General features: G+C 38.3%; 1 protein-coding gene and 1 non-coding gene across 7 annotated transcripts in view; both read right to left on the bottom strand.

Moving 5' to 3' along the window:
* Window positions 1-1,315: 1,315 nt before the first annotated feature.
* Window positions 1,316-20,050, bottom strand: part of NDC1 (NDC1 transmembrane nucleoporin) — a 71,907-nt gene continuing 53,172 nt past the window's right edge. For all 6 annotated transcript variants that reach the window (XM_513417.7, XM_063802117.1, XM_003308113.5 and 3 more), the window contains 2 exons: window positions 8,063-8,223; window positions 1,316-3,876 (listed from right to left, as the gene is read on the bottom strand). In XM_513417.7, the coding sequence (XP_513417.7) occupies window positions 3,813-3,876; window positions 8,063-8,223 (225 nt within the window). In that variant the 3' untranslated portion in view covers window positions 1,316-3,812. The remainder of the gene's footprint in view (window positions 3,877-8,062; window positions 8,224-20,050) is intronic.
* LOC112207348 (small nucleolar RNA SNORA58) lies at window positions 6,752-6,887 on the bottom strand. The gene has a single exon (XR_002941777.1). It is a non-coding gene; the product is annotated as a small nucleolar RNA SNORA58 (small nucleolar RNA).

The raw sequence follows: 20,050 nt of genomic DNA, 5'->3' as shown, positions 1-20,050 counted from the left end.
GGGTGTCATGGCTCACACCTGTAATCCCAGCACTTTGGGAGGCTGAGGTGGGTGGATTGCTTAAGCACAGGAGTTTGATACCAGCCTGGGCAATAGTGGGACATTGTGTCTACAAAAAATAGAGAACATGGCCAGGCGTGGTGATGTGCACTATGATCCTAGCTACATGGGAGGCTGAAGTGGGAGGATTGCTTGAGCCTGAGAGGTCAAGGCTACAGTGGGCCAGGATCATGTCACTGCACTCCAGCCTGGGTGACAGAGAAGAAGAACCTGTGGAAGGATGGAAGGAAGGAAAAGAAACTCTGGAGGTGGGGCCAGTAAATCTGTTTTAATAAGCTCCTCAAGAGATTCTGATACATGCTAAAGTATGATCTAGAATAAACCCTTCTCATAATGTGATTCTGCTTAGACTTTTATTAAAAACTACATCTCTTGGGAACCAGTTGAGACCTCTTGAAGCAAAATCTGCACTATCATGGAGCCCAGATTCTACATAGCTACTAAGCCCTCCTGGTGATTCCGATGCACAGCGGGTTTCAAATACCCCATTAGATTATAAACTCCTTGAGAGCAGGGACTGTCTTGTTCAGTTTATTTCTAATTGTTGTGCCATAAGAGACACTCAGTGAATGTTTGTGAATGATCAGCTAGTTCCACATCAACCTGCCCATCACGACAGCAACTTGTGCCAAGGCTGCTTAGGAGCATGGCAGAACTGTAGAGGTATGAGTTTATCCATCCCCTTTCTTGCCCCTCAAAACCATAAAGATTTTGCTTATTTAAAAATGGTCAGCAGCTTGGTAAGCATAGCTGGATTGTTAACTGATGAATGAAAGCCATCTTTGTTTTAAGCTATTTGGTTGTAAAGAAAGGTAACTATGGCTTGGGAGAGCTAGAAGGGGTTTGAGGTACCTCAACTACCTAGAGGTGAAGTTCAGATTAATTTAAGTAACGTTGACAGATGTAACTGTTAGCCTAGGGGAATACGATCCGTTTGGAAACACTATTTTGGCAAGAAAAGAAACTTCTGTTAAGAGATGGCTTTGAGCACCTCCACCCTTTGTTTAGTTTTGTCAGCCAAGACAACAAAGAATGAGACTTTCTGAATTCAGGCTCCTTAGAGTTACCACGAAACCCACCAAATCAGTCTAGGTTAAGGGCAAAAGCTGACTTCTCAAGAAGTGCAACTCTTTCTGGTTTTATAAGCAACAACTCTGAGACTAAATTGAAATGATTCAGGAAACATCACCACCACCACCCCCCCGCCCAGAAATTAAATAATTGACCTTACAAACACACATATTTCAATTAACTGTTCCATTTTTTAAAATTGCCAATTTATTTTTCTACCCAATCCAGTATCAACGATATACAAAAGGATATAAACAGACTATCATGAATATTTACAGGATGACACACCAAACAATTACCAAGGAACAAATCCTGCAAAGTAACAAATTGTTGCTTATCCATGTCCACTCAACTGTACAAGGTTTATTTCTAGGACAATTTCCCAGTTCTCTGGGAAAGAAGTTCTGTGGATTTATACCTTCCATAAGGGTCAAGCAAACATGCTAAGAGCTGATACCATCATGTTTTTATACTAACGGCCGAGAAAGGCTTTTAAAGAACACTCTCTTTCAGGCCAATGTTACAGCATTAGTGGGCTCATAGACAGGATGTGACTTCATCAAAGGAAATGCTTCTCTCCTCTTGGTCTCCCTAAGGTCCTCCTCCTAGTACACAGGAGGAGTTCCCCATAGTAACACCCTAGTTCCAACAGATGGTGTGTAGATTATCAACACACAAGGAGAAAAAGAAACTGACCCCCTTACCTACCAAATACAATACAGATCTGGGGAGGCAGTTTCCAGATCTTCAACAGGCAGACACTATGTGGCCTGTATTTAGTACACAGCACATTCTCTTAAGAGAAAACAGGAATGAACATTCTCAGAAACATTCACATTGCTCATCAAATGTAGCTTTACCCAAAGTATATAGGAAATGGCAAAAACCTAAACCTAGCTGGACATTTTATACAAGTAAGTCAAAGTTCAAAGGAATCATCCTATCTTTATTCTCAGAAATCCAATGGGTTGAATATCACAGTTCTTCTTTAATGGAAGAAGATTCAGAGTCCTTGTCTCCCAAAATGCCTCAGCCAGGGTCAGCACAGAGAGTGGAATATAAAAAGCTTAATTGTGTTAATACATGGAAGACAACAGCTCTCAGTCAACCTAGCCACAATTTTCTGTCTTGGCCATCTGTAAGAAATGACTACGTTTGAAATTCAACTTTCACATTCAAAAAAAGAAATCAATTCAGCTTCAGACACAAAGCAAAACCAAAAACAAAAAAACAAATGGCAATAGTCTACATATCTAAACACTTGACAATTGGGGAACTGTCCCACAGTGATATGCTCAAGGCCAGTAGCACCTATTTATAATTTGGCATGTACTGCTTGAAGGGGCAACAGGACCCGGAGCTAAAATATTCATTTATAACGATATAATACATCGATGAATCAGACAAAAGTAGACATATATGATACCACATTAAAGATTCATATACAGTACTGTGCTGACTTTAAAGAAAATATTCTGGGACACTAGAGGGAAAAGACAATAGGAAAAGAATTACAAAGGAGCATTTCAGTCCAAAGCCAGTCCAGTGAATATCTATGACTAGGATTTCCAATCTTTGATCTCCAAAGAAGCTGATCTAATAAAGTCTAACAATACTTCGTTCACATTTGGGACACACAACATACTTCCAAGTACAGTAATCCCTCTGACGTTTTGGTTTCATTTGCTATTTGATGACTAAGTTGTTTCTGGCTATAAAGATCTTCCTATTTTAATTAGCCATTTAACACTACAGAGGCTGCTCCCTTTGAGAGACCAGACAAGTTTCACAGAATTTGATCTAATGAAGATGAATGGTGGGGAAAAAAGGGAACATTTCCTGGGTTTTTTTGCAAACCTTTTTCTCTTGCTTGAAAAACTCTGCAATCACTTAATGTTTTGCTCCAGAAAAAGAAAGCAAAACTAGCTGGGAAAATACCCATACATTAATACTTTGTGTTTACTAGCATGATACAAAATAAATTCATAGATGTCAGTCAATTGTTTCTTAAAGACCAAATGTGAATTTTTCATCTTGTAACTTAAGAACTGAGTTTTTCCACATTCCTTTATATAAAGTTAGCATCTGTAAACTGAGACCCTTTTTTGGGTAATCATACAAATTTAATTTGTCCCTGGAAACAAAAACCCAACCTAACAGATTAACAAAATATGTCCGTTAGACAATATTTTTTGTGAATATTGCTGCACTGTTACCATTTTTATCCTTCAGTAAATGAAACTACACTTAAAAAGTTTATGTATTTTGAGTTTACAAAGAGCTAAACTCTTAATTAAGAAGACTATGAAATCAACCTATACTCATTTCAGAACTGGCTTCCCTCTTTTCAAAAGTAAATTCTAAACGTTTTTTAGTTATTATTATTAAGTTATATGAGCTAGAGACATTTCGACTGCCATCAATGCTTCTGTAAAATTGAATAAAGATTTTATTATACCACACACACAAAAAGCAATCGGTACAGAAAAGGCAGTTTTCAGTTATTCTGTTGAGAATTTCTTTCCATGATTTCTCCCATTAAAGTATAGTTTTCAAAGCAACCACCACGACAAAGGAAGCATCTAATTAGTCCGTTTTCTTCTGATCCAAGAATGCTGAACATTTACTGTCCCATCTGTAGTTGTATCAGCAGTGTAATGAACACAGTTTATATTACTTAACTATTCTTTGAACTCCAAGAACTGTTGAAGTCTTTTCTGATGTTCTGCAGATGCTTGCACAGCACTAAATGAAACATAAATTCAAAGCATAAGCTTTATTTTACATTAAGCATATTAAGTGAACCACAGAGCACAGAGACAATATTTTTCAAAACAATTAAAAATGAATAGAAATCTTCACTTATTTAGTATTTCTGAAAAAGCTGGATGAAAACTCTTTTTAATCTAATGAAGAGGAGGGCTTGCATTCAGTAATGGCATGCTTCTATCTTCTAAAAGACCAAACAAATTAAGACTGACAAGTGAAGGCATTGACTTTAACCTGCTCTGCTATGGAACCTGCTGTGCAGAGTTCCAGGCCTTGGAGTAGATTTTCTGGATTTTATTATTTTATTTAAACCAGGTTCCAACATTATCTTTGAGTTGTGGAGTATCTGAATTGCCTTTAATACAAAATCCTTTAATCTAAAATGTTTGGTTAAAACACAATAGACTCCATTAATTGTTTTCAAAGGTAACAGCTTGGTGGTTTAGATTTATTTCTCCCTTTGAACATAAGTTATGTTTTGGATGCGAACACTGTGTTCTCTCTCCACCCTCACCATCACGAAAATACATTACACCTTGACAAAATTAGGGCAAATATATACTGAAACTAGTATAATACTTCCTCTTAAACTTTTGGGCAAAAATTGAATATAATGAAAAATTCCGGTTTTCTAGTTCTTGAATAGGTCACCGCTTTTAAAAGTGCCAAAACGGTCTTATTTTAATAATTGTGTTATGAATTGCCCTAAAATGTCTTATAGACATCTCTGCTTTCTTGAACCATGTACCTTCAATTGAACCATTTCAAGTATTTTACTGTACAAAGATGCCCTCTAGGTGCTAGTGAGGCTGTCTTCTCTAACTTAATGGCTCTGGAATTCTCTCCAACAGCAAATCTGTGGCTTTCCCATTACATTTCTCTCTGCTAGCAGGTAGTAAAGTGTCCCTTACAATTTACTATTAGTACTCCTGACTCTAGTAGCAATCTCTGCCCCTCAAATAAATTTTGATATGGGCCAGGCATGGTGGCTCACACCTGTAATCCCAACATTGAGAGGCCTGAGGCAGGAGAACTGCTTGAGCTCAGGAGTTTGAGGCTGCAGTGAACTATGCTATGATCTTGTCACTGCACTCCAGCCTGGGCAACAGAGCAAGACCCTGACTCAAAAAAATTTTTTTGATATGTTATAGGCTGGAAAACCAGAATTAAATTAGCCTAAATTAGGAGTAAATGGGAGGTGGCAGGGAATGGGGAGATGTAGGTCAAAGGATAGAAAGTTGCACATATGTAGGATGAACAAGTCTAGAGATCTAATGTATAACATGACGACTATGGCTAACAAAATTGTAACGTACTAGGTATTTTTGTTAAATAAGCAGATTTTAGCTGCCCTTGACATACACGCAAGAAAGTAACTATGTGAGATGACGGACATGTTAATTTACTTCACTAAACATTTTACTATTTATAAATCCCATAACATATGTTATAAACCTCAAATATACACAATACAATTTATCTTTTAAAAAATAAGTAGTGTTGAATGAATGTCTCCAATGAGTGGGCTGTGTTTGTTAGTTGATTTTCAGAGCTCAAGAGCTAACTTCATTTATACCTAGTTCTCAGAGGTAGAGCTTTGAATAGTGAATAATCAGATATTATACAATAAGTATCATGATAATGTAGACTGCACAGTGGGCTTTACCTATGTATGATCCCATTTTATCTTTACTAACAACAAATGAAACCAAGTGGGTGTGAGAATGTTCCCTTTCATGGGGACAAAAACTGTATCAGAAAGATTCAGAAGTTAGGGGAAACACCACAGTCTAGGTTAGGAGTATAGACACTAGAGATAGAACCCTAGGGTTAGAAAGATTTGCATCTGAATCCTGGTTCTGCAACTCACTACTTGCATAATCTTGGGTGAATTACTTAAAACACTAGGAAACTTGCTCACAATCACAGATAGCTAATGATGCAAGCAGACAGAAATCCAGATATTTTAACTCCAGATCTAACATTCTTTCCACTATATGACACTGTCCTACATTTGTACAAATAGCCTCCACTGATTTTATCAGCTTTGGCGCATATATAAAATATGGCTCTTTTCAGAGAAAAGAAACTAAGGCGGAATTTCATTCTCACAATTTTTATTTTATTTATTTATGTATTTATTTATTTATTTATCTTTGAGGCAGGGTCTTGCTTGGTCGCCCAGGCTAGAGTGCAGTGGTGCAGTATCGGCTCACTGCAACCTCCACTTCCCGGGTTCAAGTGATTCTCCTGCGTCAGCCTCTGGAGTAGCTGGGATTATAGTTGCCTGCCACCATGCCCAGCTAATTTTTGTATTTTTAGTAGAGAAGTGGTTTCAACATGTTGGCCAGGCTGGTCTCAAACTCCTGACCTCAGATGATCCGCCCGCCTTGGCCTCCCAAAGTGCTGGGATTACAGCCATGAGCCTCTGCACCCGGCCCATTCTCATAATCCATTCTCATAATTTTTAATCAGTCATCTGTATCTCTTTTTCTTTTTTTTCTTTGAGACCGAGTCTCGCTCTGTTGTCCAGGCTGGAGTACAGAGGCACGATCTCGGCTCACTGCAACCTCCGCCTCCTGGGTGCAAGTGATTCTCATGCCTCAGCCTCCCGAGTAGCTGGGATTTCAGGTGAGCACCACCACGCCCAGTGAATTTTTGTATTTTTGGTAGAGACGGGGTTTCACCATGTTGGCCGGGCTGATCTCAAACTCCTGACCTGAGGTGATCCACCCACCTCGGCCTCCCAAAGTGCTGGGATAACAGGCATAGACCACTGTGCCTGGCCTATATCGCTTTCTTATCTAAATCCCTATGCTCCCCTTTTCTTCTTGCCTTTTTTCCCCCAGGGGAATGTTACAGTCCTGCTATTTATCCAGCCACTGATTAAGCTGGATAAAGCTGGCAGGAACTTCAAATTAATCTCGCATACAATGTCCCCCCTGCCTGGACATGAGCACAGTCAGGCAAGGTCTACGGGTATGCCCTTCTCCTTGCTTTTGTTCTATCATTAATATATGTCATATCTATTTCATTCTCTAAATTCATCAGTATTTTCTGAATGTGTCCTACATATTAATTTATATCTTGGAGGCAGTCTAGTGTTGTAGATAGAAAGATGAAAGATTTTTAAGAGAAAGAAAGACTTGATTTCAGGTTCATGTTTAATACGCACTAGATTGTGCTATCAGGCAAGTTTTAACATCTCTATGCCTCAGTTTTCGTATCTGTACAATTATGATAATTTCTACACTTCACAGGGTCTTTGAAAAGAGTAAATGAAAAAACATTAAGTTCTAAGTGTATTGTCTAGAATAGCACTATCTGATAAAACTTTCTGGAAGTAGGGAAAGATGTTATACTTCTGTTGTCCAATACAGTAGCTACTAAACACATGTAGTTATTAAGTACTTCAAATGTGGCTAGGGTGACTGACAAATTGAATTTTTAACTTTATTTAACTTTAATTTAAATTGGAAGTCTTAAACTATTCATTGATTGCATACAAAAACAGCAGAGCAATCTCTCGTGTCTTCTAAAGTTCATTTATAATTGTGATAAATATAAATACAGTTTAGTTACTAAGCTAGTATCCCTCATCCTGCCTAGCTAGATCATTTCACAAGAGGAAAGCAGTAAACATGAATAAAACTAAATATAAACAGGCTTGGCATTTGTGGTTTTCTCTCTGGTTCTGTTTCTCAAGGTGTTGTGATCTGTTGGTGTTTTTCCAGCATGAATCACAAAGCACCAGGGATTCATTTCTGGAATACTTTGCTCACCCCAAGTCTTCAGTTTGCTGACCAAGATATAACAATAGAATTAGTTTTAATATGCTTTTCTGGAAAGGTACTCGGGTTTTCTGCTCTTTTTTCTCCCTTAAGGATCTTTTGATAATTTAAATATATATGTATAATTAATCTGCTGCATTTATAACTTTCTGTCTTCTTTTGTCCATTTGAAAGAAATCCCCAAAGCTTTATGATGGGCCAAATTTTAAAATATAAATATTAAGTCCACATCCAAGCTGTAAGTTTACAGTGAGAATCATCAAGGTCCCAAAAGAACACTTTCAACACATGAGCCTTATCATTCCCATACCTATTTCTAAGGAAAGCTCCCCAGAATAGGTATCATCATGGATCAAAACAGGTAAACTTACTTCAGATGTTCACCAAATGTAGTAGTTATTCGATAGATGGCAGTTTTCAGTGATGCTCTGAATGCAAATCTTAACGTTTTATATGAAGTGTCCACAAGGCTTCCTGAAGTCCGGGGTGGTTTACTGGAAGCATGAGGAAGCTTAAAGTACTTGTCGACTGCCTACACCAAGAAAGAAAACACATCAGTTTAGATTATAAAGAAAGCCAACCTAGGCCAGGTGCTGTGGCTCACATGTGTAATCCCAACACTTTGGAAGGACGAGGCGGGAGGACTGCTTGAGCCCAGGAGTTCCACTGTACTCCAGACTGGGCGACAGAGATCCTGTCTCAAAATAACATAACATAACATAAGATAACATAAGATAACATAACATAACATAACATAAAACATAACATAACATAACAAGACAAACATAATATAAAATAAAATAAAATAAAATAAAAAATTAAAAAGAAAAAAGTCACTTCAGTCCAAAGAATTAAGATTTGAGATAGATACAAATGGATATATACAGAGAGATATACACATATCTATAGCTATGCTGTAACACATTTCTTATTGTAGATCACAGTCAAAATAGTTTCATAAACAATGCAATAGGGAGGCTCAGCTACTATGACAGTTACCAGGCCCCCCCCAAAATCCAGACTTGCCCTTGGAAATGAAGCTATCATTCAATATCCTTGAAAATGCAAAGCTTGAAGTCAAACACTGATGTCCTACTCTGCTTATGATGTGACAGCCAGGAGGAGCTTTATTAAAAGACCTCAGCAAAAATAAAGAAGACCAAAACTTTATACTTTACAGAAATAGTTATTCACTAAATAGTTTATCTTCCTTTTCAATTCAGATAAGGCATTTATGAGCAATGACAGATGATACTGTTACATCATGAGGTCCCCATGGAAAAATAAACTGACAAGATACAACGGTATAAGCGTACTATTTATAGTTATGAATGTAACCACCAAAAGAACTGAAAAGAAAAACAATTAAAATTCTTTTTGCCATCAAGTTCTTAATTTCAAGAGCTCTTTAACATCATCTGTTCTTTTTAATTTTAGCATCCTATTTTTGTTTCTAAGATGCAATATCCTTTTTTATTTCTAAGGATTCTGATGACAGCTTTTTTGTTTTTTAGTTTCTTCCAAGCTGATTTTCCCCCTTTGCTCCCTTTAGTCTCCAACTTCTGCATGAGAGACTTTCCTCAGAAATCTAGTGATCCTCGTTCACAAATGCAAGTGGGACCTGCTAAAGAGCTGAGCACCAATTCTAAGTGCATGACTGGGGATTACAGACAAGCGGCTTCACAGTGGGTCATCTGCAGGGACTTTTGGGGGGTGAACCTTCAACTCAGTCACTTTAGGTCTTTCTTCTTGGACTGGTCAGAGTGCCCAAAGAAAAGTCTTCTAGTATCCTGACTACAGGGCCTGCCCCAGTGTTCTGAAGCCAAGTGGACACCAGGGCTTTTGAACTCATCCCTCTGCTTTAGTACAGCACCCACATCTCCCCCAGACTGGGTGTTCTACTCTCTCTTAAAGGATAAACCTCAGACTACAGTGGAGGAGGAGCAATTACCCCACAGCATAGGATCTAGGGATCTAACTAATTTTCAAACAGCTCTCACCCAAACCTCTTTATTTTGGGTACCTGTCCCTTCACCCTTGGTTCTAGAGTTACTTGGTGCTTCTCCCACCACCAATTTGAAATCTGCCTCCGGAAACTGCTAAGTTAGCTATCTCAACCATCTGCTTTCCAGCTTTGAAAGTTTTGTTGCTATTATGTCCTCTCCTGTTTATGGATTTAAGTATTATAAAATACCTTTTCTATAATTTAGTAGAGTTTTGGGGAAGGAACAAAATTTGATGCATGTGTTCAGTCTGCCACGGTAACTTTAGCATTACTTAATATTTCACTGAATTTCACTGAATTTAGTGTTATTTAAGAATTTCATTGAATTTAGTGTTATTTAAGTATTTCACTGAATTTCAACTACTACCTAAAATTATCTCAAGCATGTTCCAGTCTTGGGAAACACTTTTAAAAGTGATAGTTGAAAAAATAAATGATTGGACTCAGAGTTATCGTGGCAGATTGAACAAATGCATCAAATCTTGTTCCATCATAATGGAAAAGTTATATTCTTTTCAATTTTCTTGCAAATGTCCTGATCAACCCTCAGTATACCAGGAAAAATAATCATCATCATTAATGCCTGGGTCCCATGAATACTTTATATTTTTTGTAGTCTAAAATCATTTTACCAACAATTTACAGATGACAAGGTAATGTAAAATAACACCATAAAACTTTAAATAAGAAGGCCAGGCACAATGGCTCACACTTGTAATCCCAGCACTTTGGGAGGCTGAGGCAGGAGGACTGCTTGAAGCCAGGAGTTCTAGACCAGCCTGGGCAACACAGAAAGACTCTGTCACTACAAAAAATTTAAAAATTAGCTGGATGTGGTCCAATACCTGTAGTCACAACTACTCAGGAGACTGAGGTGGGTGGGAGGATTACTTGAGCCCAAGAGTTCAAGGTTACAGTGAACCATGATCATGCCACTATACTCGAGCCTGGGCAACAGCGCAACACCCTGTCTCTAAAAGACTAAATAAATAAAATAAAATAAAAATGAAAATAAGAATATAAACGTGGCAAATCCAAATTTTTATTCCATATTTTCTAGGTTTTGAAGGTATACACACCTGAAATAAGCAATGTCCTTTGAATGCAACTAGCTGTTCACCAGCTATTATGCATAAATCTGGAATATATCCATCTTGTAAATACTAACTCCAAATTTAAGCTGTATGTCTAATAGGTTCTAGCTCATCAATACTTCTGGTTCTTTTTCTTGCATTTGCACCATCAAAATGCAGTACCTTAAATAACTTTTGACAACTCATAATTTTGCTGAAGAAAGTACAGCCATTTTCTTTGCACCTTAATTGCAAAACATTTTTTCTTTCTTTCTTTTTATTTTTGAGACAGAGTATCACTCTGTCGCCCAGGCTGGAGTACAGTAGTGTGATCTCGGCTCACTGCAACCTCTGCCTCCAAGGTTCAAGCGATTCTCCTGCCTCAACCTTCCAAGTAGCTGGGATTACAGGCGCCCGCCACCACGCCCAGCTAATTTTTTCGTATTTTTAGTAGAGATAGGGTTTCACCATATTGGCCAGGCTGGTTTTGAACTCCTGACCTCAAGTGATCCGCCCGCCTCAGCCTCCCAAAGTGCTAGGATTACAGGCATGAGCCACTGCACCTGGCTGCAAAACATTTTCATTCTTAGGTTTATAAATACAAATTCAAATGATCAATTCCAATGGCTTTTTTTCTTTGACGTCACCTATTGCCTTCTTATCTTTGTATACACACAGCTACCTTCAGCACTTATCCCCTTACAAATTGAATAAAGCAAATTTTGGTGCACAAATACAACAGCAAATGAAGGAACACTGGTCATGTGTACTCTTAGCAAAATGAGAGATTTAAGTTCTTATTATAAAATACTGTGGGATGAAGTCTTTCCTGTTGAATGACTTACTAGATAAGCATACCACATATATTTCCTTGCTCTCCTTAAAAACATATTGTTCTGTAATACTTGAGTTTCAGGAAAATATATCTAGAATATCATCAACTGAAGGTTCACAGTTTGAAATTCCTTTTTTTTTTTTTTTTTTTTTTGAGACGGAGTCTCACTCTGTCATCTTGGCTGCAGTGCAGTGGCACGATCTCAGCACACTGCAACCTCTGCCTCCCTGGTTCAAGCGATCCTCCCACCTCAGCCTCCCTCGTAGCTAGGATTACAGGCATGCACCACCATGCCCAGCTAATTTATTGCTATTTTTAGTAGAGACGGGGTCTCACCATGTTGGCCAGGCTGGTCTCTCCAACTCCTGACCTCAAGTGATCTTCCCTCCCCGGTTTCCCAAAGTGCCAGGATTACAGGTGTGAGCTACCGCGCCCAGTCCTGAAATTCCTCTTATATGATCAATTTCACCATCATCATTAAAGTCTAGAGCTATGCTGTCCAATATGGCAACCACTAGCCACATGTAGCTATTGAGCACCTAAAATGTGGCAGGTCTGAATTGAGATATGCTACAAAGTGGAAAACAAACTCCAGATTTCTAAGAATTAGCATGTAAAAATGGATATAAAAGATCTCATTAGTAATTTTATCTTGATTACATGATAAAATGATACTACCTTAAATACTGGGTTAAATAAACTGTACTATTAATTTCACCTGTATTTTGTTAATGTATCTATCAGAAAATATAAGATTACATAGGTGACTGCATTTTATTTCTATTGGACAGAACTGGTCTAGAGTGCTGCTGTCTCTCTGCATTTGTCTTCCAATGTGTCTCAGTAATTGTTTTAACATATTGGCAATTTTCTTCCCTTTACCATGTGGACAGAAAATTTAAAAATTATGAATTATCAATTGTATTCAATGAAAACTAAAAAAGACTACAAAGATGTGTGTCTAGACTTTTCATACAGCTTTTCATGAAAAATCATGCAATACTACATGATTTTATCATTATTCTGTTTTCATATTAGTCTTTTTTACAACACAAGAATAACTAATGAGTAATGATAAAATAATTCCTAGGATAATCGATAGCAAATTTTTACAAGATAGTGAAAATGTACAATCACTAGATGTATAATATACCTTAGATTTTAAAAGGGCCCAACAGACCTACATGGATAATTGCAAGAGAATAAATTTTGTTGAATTTTTTTTTTTTTTAGAGACAGGGTCTCACTCTGTTGCCCAGGCTGAAGTGCAGTAGTGCAATCATACCTCACTGTAGTCTCAAACTCAAGCAATCCTCCTGTCTCAGCCTCCCCACTATTAGAGGCTACAGGTGCACACCACAGCACCCAGCTAATTTTTTTAAAAACTTTTTATAGAGACAGGATCTCGCTTTCTTGACCAAGCTGGTCTTGAACTCCTGGCTTCAGGCAATCCTCCCACCTCAGCCTCTCAAAGTGCTGGGATTACAGATGTGAGCCATCACGTCCAACCTTGTTGAATTTTTTTAAATAAGTAATTGCTCTCTTTGTTCTCTAAAAGACCTCTAAGAAAGAATAAAGGTCATAAAATAGCAATCTTTATAAATAGTTAGAAATGCTCAAAATAGAAATGCAAAAAATTAGGTCCAACACACCCTAATGGTATAAGCGTTAAATTAAGAAGGAAAATCTCAGTTTAGAGTAAATGTGTCCTTAACCCTTCTCTAGTTCTTACTAATCTCACACTATCCACATTTGTAACAAAAGATAGGCAGGCCTCAGGTTCAGAGACCTCAGCAAGTAAGAGTATCAAGCTAGAATTTAAAATCATTGACTTTTCTCACTTTAATTGCCTTATCCTCAATTCTGATATCCAAAAAGCACTGAAAACAAAAAACTTCTGCAACCTTATTTTTTCTTTTTGAGACTGGGTCTCACTCTGTTGCCCAGGCTGGAGTGTAGTGATATGATTACAGCTCACTGAGCTTCGACCGCCCAGGCTCAAGTGATCCTCCCTGCTCAGCCCCCAAGTAGCCGGGACTATAGGCGTGTGCACCTCCCCACCTAAATTTTGTTGTTGCTGTTGTTGGAGACAGGATTTCACCATGTTGACCGGGGCTCAAGCAATCCATCAGCCTTGGCCTTCCAAAGTGCTGGGATTACATGTGTGTGCCACCGTGCCCGGAGAATCTTTTTTTTTAAAGTGATGTGATGTTGTAACAAAAGATGTAAATCTTTTGGTGGCAAAAGCTGACCTGACCTGGACTCATCTGGCAGTAAAACATGACCTGTGCTGACACAGGCTATTTATAGTCTTCATCCCACTTTACCCCACTTAATCTGAATATTCAGTTAACCGGAGAAAAGCATTAATGTATCCGATTAAGGGGATTCTACCTCAGATACCAAAAGGAATGTAATATAGTATATGATGTGTGTGTGTGTGTGTGTATATATATATATATATATACACACACACACACACACACAATGTCACATTTTTAAAATTAATAAACGTCTGAATTCTGAAATATATGGTAAGGTTTGAGATACAGGACTATAGACCCATATTCTATTTGTAGCAAGTCAAACTAGTTTTCCTTTACTATAGTCATAAAATTTCCTTTACAGTAGTCATAAAGTTTCCTTTTAAAATAAATGACTTGGACGGGCATGGTGGCTCACGCCTGTAATCCCAACACTTTGGGAGGCCAAGGCAGGAGGATCACTTGAGCCTGGGAGTTGGAGACTAGCTTGGGCAACAAAGTGAGACCCTGTCTCTTTATTAAAAAAAAAAAAAAAAAAAAGAATAAATGAATGACTTAAAACACTAAGTAAATAAAAGCTCAGGGAAATAAAATATGACTAAATGACAATAGTATGTGAAAATATAGTTATGACAAAAATTATGAAGATAATATATGAATAGTTTAAACTGGGTATCTGTCTGACACTATGTCTGCTAGATTGCTTGCTAACAGTATTGACAGCAATACTTTTTTTTAACCTTTCTTTTAATCTGAAAGATCTTTTCTCCTGTATAAGAATTATCATGTGGCTGGATGCAGTGGCTCACGCCTATAATCTCAACACTTTGGGAGGCTGAGGCAAACAGATCACTTGAGCTCAGGAGTTCAAGAGCAGCCTGGGCAACATGGCAAGACCCTGTCTCTACTAAAAATACAAAAAAAATATTGAGCATAGTGGTGCGTGCCTGTGGTCCCGGCTACTTGGGAGGCTGAGGAGGGAGGATCAATTAAGCCCAGCGTGTGAAGTTGCAGTGACCAGTCTGGGTGATAGAGCAAGACTCTGTCGCAAAAAAAAAAAAAAAATTGTCATGTAACATAGGAATAATGACAACAAAGTAGTAAGAGCTAACATTTACTAAGCACCTAGTATGGGTCACACATGCCAAGGGCCTTACAGAGATAATCTCATTTACTCTTCACAACCCTATGAGGTAGCTAGCTATCATTATCATCACTCCCATCATCTTCCAGATATAAAAACTGATGTTTAGAGATTGCCATATTTATTAGTTCTATAACATACTTTTTTTTTTTACATTTTATGCTTTCTGAAATGAAGGTATATGTTCCAATTAATGGCATCTTAGATTCAAAGAAATATAATAAATGTTATTTTCCAACTAGGAAAGAGTAGTAGCTGGAATTCGGACACAAGTCAGTCTGATTCCAGATCTCACACTTTGGCACATCTGCCATACTGCCATTCTATCGTGAAAAAGGAGGTTAAGAAATGCAAAACTCTGCCAAGCTCTCCCAAAGGTAATCTAAAAGGGTGGCCTGCGAAGGACTTGGGGTCCAAAACCCTAGTTTCCAATTCTGACTCAGCCATTTACTAGGTACAATCATGAATAAGTTGTACTCACACAGAAAATAGTTTCTGAAAGAGACTTCAACATGCAAAATAAGCCTTCTTTTAACCTCACAGGGTTTTACAAAAAACATTTTTAAAGCGTTTCTTTTGGAATACTACGCAAATGTTAGGTAAAGCAGCATAGGACTTTACAGAAACCGAGAATAGACTCTGACTGGTACAATGTTGGTCAAGGGTCTCTGGGCCTTCAAATCCATAGCTCTGGCCCTCAAGAATATTCCTTTCTTTCCCCTATTCCTCCTTCCAACCCCTACATTCTCCAGGAGCCATTAATTATCTCACATCTCTCTATCCCCTACTTGCAAGACTAGCTCAGATTCACCTGTCATATGTTCTCTGATCATCCTGCATTTCTTTTTTTCTTTTTTTGAGATGGAATTTTGCTGTTGTTGCCCAGGCTGAAGAGCAATGGCACAATCACGGCACAATCGCAGCTCACCGCAACCTCTGCCTCCCAGGTTCAAGCGATTCTCCCACCTCAGTCTCCCAAGTAGCTGGGATTACAAGTGTCCGCCACCACCCCCAGCTAATTTTTTGTATTTTTAGTAGAGATAGGGTTTCACCATGTTGGCCAGGCTGGTCTCAAACTCCTGACCTCAGGTGATCCACCTGCCTCGGCCTCCCAAAGTCCTGGGATTACAGGCGTGAGCCACCGCGCCCAGCCTCATCCTGCATTTCTATGCACAGTGGCACTGTGGCACTGACTACAACTGTAGTTCTTTGTATGATTATCTGTTTTACATCCTGTAAGCTCCCGGAGGGCAGGAACCCTGTCTTTTTCCATTCTGTATCGTATCACATGCTAATTGCTTGATAATTAAATAGTTACTGGAGGGATGGATCTGTGAATGGCATAAAGGTAAACATTAATATTCCAAATAGATCAAAATTTGACCTTCAAATGACCAGGCAAAAAATATAATAGATAGGGCTGATCAACTTCATTAGGATGACATTGGCCTTTCCACAGAAACCAAGGCTATCTAAAGAATGTAAAACATATTTTAAAGATGAAAAGGTTCTGGAGATGGATGGTGGTGGTGACTGCATAACAATGTGAATATATTTAATGTCACAGAACCATACACTAAAAATTAGATTTAAAAGGTTAATTTTTATGTTATGTATATTTTACTAAGTTTAATTTTTCTTTCTTTCTTTTTTTTTTTTTTTTTTTTTTTTTTTAGAGACACGGTCTCACTCTGTTGCCCAGCCTGGAGTACAGTCACATAGCTCACTACAGCCTCAAATTCCTGAGCTTAAGTGATCCTTCAGCCCCAGCCTCCCAAGTAGCTGGAACTATAAGCTAGCATCATCACACCTGGCAAATTTAAAAAAATTTTTTTTAGAGACACTGTCTCACTATGTTGCCCTGGCTGGTCTTGAACTCCTGACCTCAAGCTATCCTCCTGCCTCAGCCTCTCAAAACTCTGGGATTACAGGCATGAGCCAACGCACTTAGCCAAAAAATTTTAATTATAAAATACATCATTTTGGTTCCTAACATTTTGTATGTAAGCACCCTTTTTAAAAACAACAATAAAATCCTGTGGACCTCCAGAGGATAATACTTGTTGTCCATCCACTGATAAAGGAAATAACTACTATGAACTCAGCAATGCTTTCAAATGAATTTGTATTTTAATTAACCAAAACAGCACATAAAAACCTCTGAGAAAACAGCTGCAAACATGTTGGAGAAATGGTAATCATTCAAATGAAAGTACATATGTCCCTTATAATAACAGTGATCTCCAGGATGGTCTGGCCACTGGCTGAAACCACTGAGCTAGCTAGCATATCCATCACTCTACTCCTTGCCCTCTGAATAGTTTGAAGAATGAAAGGCTCCCCTTCCCTTTCACATTTTGCCTTTAATGATTCAGTGAAATGGCTGATGTTATTGATACTGAAAAGTAAAACAAAAGGATAGAACAGTTCCACACAATTGTTCCTTAGTAACACCCAGAAGCCAGTAATGTACAACTTGCCTTAAATTACAGAGATACTTAAACTTACTCTCTTCACTTTGATCCCTTCTAGACCAAAGAACAGAAAGCCAAAAATATATAACAGGGATCATATGAGTCACATCACATTCCTGCCTCTCAAAACAAAAAGATGGTTTGGGAGCATTTTAATCAACCCATTGCATCAGAATTGTCACTAAATTTAAGCCCCAAAACAGAAGTCTTCGTCCACTGAACCAGCAATGATGCAATCCAGCAGCCATCCAACAAGCATTTAATAAGTGCCTGTCATTTGCCAGGTACTATATTAGATGATGGGAATAGAGGTGAGACAAAGTCCCCACCTCTACTCTAGCTAATATGAAGAGGAGACAATAAAAGTCAATAAAGACAATAAAGTGTTGAGGGGGGAGATATAGAGTAGAGCCAGACCAAAGGAGAAAAATATGTTCTAGACAAAAAAGGAAAGAAAAGGCAGCATGTGCAGTTAGAGTCAAGTTAAGAAAATAAGATATATTTGGTGGGAGGCAGAGACTGTATAGTCTATGGTAGTTATAAGAGCAGAGGACTCATGGGAATAGCAGAGTGGCTGGAATCAGAGCACGAAGTAACTCAGTTGAGAGTCCATAGAGGCAAGAGGATGTAATAATTCAGGACAAAAATGCCAAGATCCTGAAGCAAGGCAGGAAGGATCAGCAAGAGAATGGGTGGGTAATGGAACTGCCACATGGGTGCAGCTCAAGGACATGGGGACAAAGGAGTTGAAGGAATTGGTAACAAAGTGGTTGAAATAATAGACTGCAAGGTCTAAACTGGATACAGAAAGGCATATACGTAAGTCAGGAGAGAGCTGAAAGACAAAGAACATGGGGAAAAGGAACTGGAAATCCTGGTAGGATCAAAGAAACTGTACAGAAGCAGCAAGGACATGAAAGGGCTGTGCCTGGAGCAAGGGCTCTTACATTGGGTCCACAGACCTAAGGGAAAAATTCAGGGGGTACAAACTTGAATTACACATTTATCTTTACTAAGATCTAATTAAAATCTAGCATTTCCTTCAACTATGAATGTAAGCAACAAATCATAGTAGCATTAGCAGTTCCTGTGACTTTGTCACCAATAGAAATCACCAACATCTCCATATCCCAATACGATTGTTATAGTTATCTTGAAATATCATTCATCTTATCCCTACCTCAAAATAAGTTATTGGACTCACTGACAGATCTTGTTATGTAATGCAGTAATTAAAAACCACATATTACTATATAAATTTAACGTCTTGATAATTTCAATATAACTGATTTTTTTTCTAATCCTAAGCACTTTATGCATTTAAGAACATGATTCTGAGAAGTCCATGGGCTTCAACAGACTGCCAAAGGAATCTTTGGAACAAAAACATTTAAAGACTCTAGCTTACAGGGTAGAATCCTGGAGTTTCAAGATCTGGCAGTGGAGTACTCAGGGGATAATTGGGCCTAGGTGATAGTTGTGGGTTGAGAGGGTATACAAATGAGTAGTGAAGAGGAGGAAGTCAAAGAATTGTGCAGACAGGGTGTGGGGCAGATTACCCACACAGACTCTGAATTACTCATTACAATCAACCTCAGGATGTAGAGTGGAAAAAAAAAGACTGTGAGGCAGTTTGCAAAATCTGATGATGGCAGAGCATGACCAAAAGGTTGGCCATGATGTGGCTTAAGGGAAAATAGACATTATAAGCCTCATATAAGGAGGAGTTTTATACTGAGAAGCTAAGTATCAGGTCACTGGTCCTGTTCTCTTTGTTCCATCTTTTCTCAACATCCAAAAATATGCTTCTTTGCCTCGTTCTACTCTGCCCCTCAAAAGTGTTCTCCATTCCAACTCCCCTGTTTCTAAGTAAATAGGGCCTGCTATGACTTAAATTTGTCACCCAAAAGCATGTGCTGGAAACTTAATCCCCAATGCAGCAGTGTTGAGAGGTGGGGCCTAATGGGAGGTGTTTAGGTCAGGAGGACTCCACTCTCAATAATGAATTAATGCAGATTATAGAGGGGTTTAATACTGTGAGTTCGATCTCTTGCTCTCTCTTGTTCAGGTGATCCCTTCTGCCATGTTATGATTCAGCAAGAAGGCCCTTACCAGATGCAGCCCCTTAATCTTGAACTTCCCAGCCTCTAGGACCACGAGCCAAATTAAGTTTCTGTTCGTTATAAATTACCTAGTCTGTGGTATTCTGTTAGAGCAGCATGAAACAGAGTAAGACAGGGCTTGACCTTTTGACAAATCTGTAATTCCTATTTTCCTACTCAAAGGTATGAATGACTATAATCAAACAGATTGCTTTCCTTCTAACCAACTATGAAGAACCAGAAATTCTGATGGTGGTAGAGGTAAAAGCAGAGTAATTTTGGTATAGAATACCTCTAGGGCAGGCAGTGTGATCTTTATGAAATCAATTCAGTGAGTTTTAACCAGCATTTTAAAAAATGAAACAGAATGAAAAATATTAAAATGCACTACACATAGTAAAAGGTGAGTACTGTTCCAAGAATCCTTTATTTCTGTTATCTACACACACACACACACACACA

This window comes from Pan troglodytes, chromosome 1, assembly GCF_028858775.2.
Source record: "Pan troglodytes isolate AG18354 chromosome 1, NHGRI_mPanTro3-v2.0_pri, whole genome shotgun sequence".
NCBI lineage: Eukaryota > Metazoa > Chordata > Mammalia > Primates > Hominidae > Pan > Pan troglodytes.
Note: the sequence above shows the minus strand (reverse complement) of the source record. Positions and strands in the feature narration are given on the sequence as shown.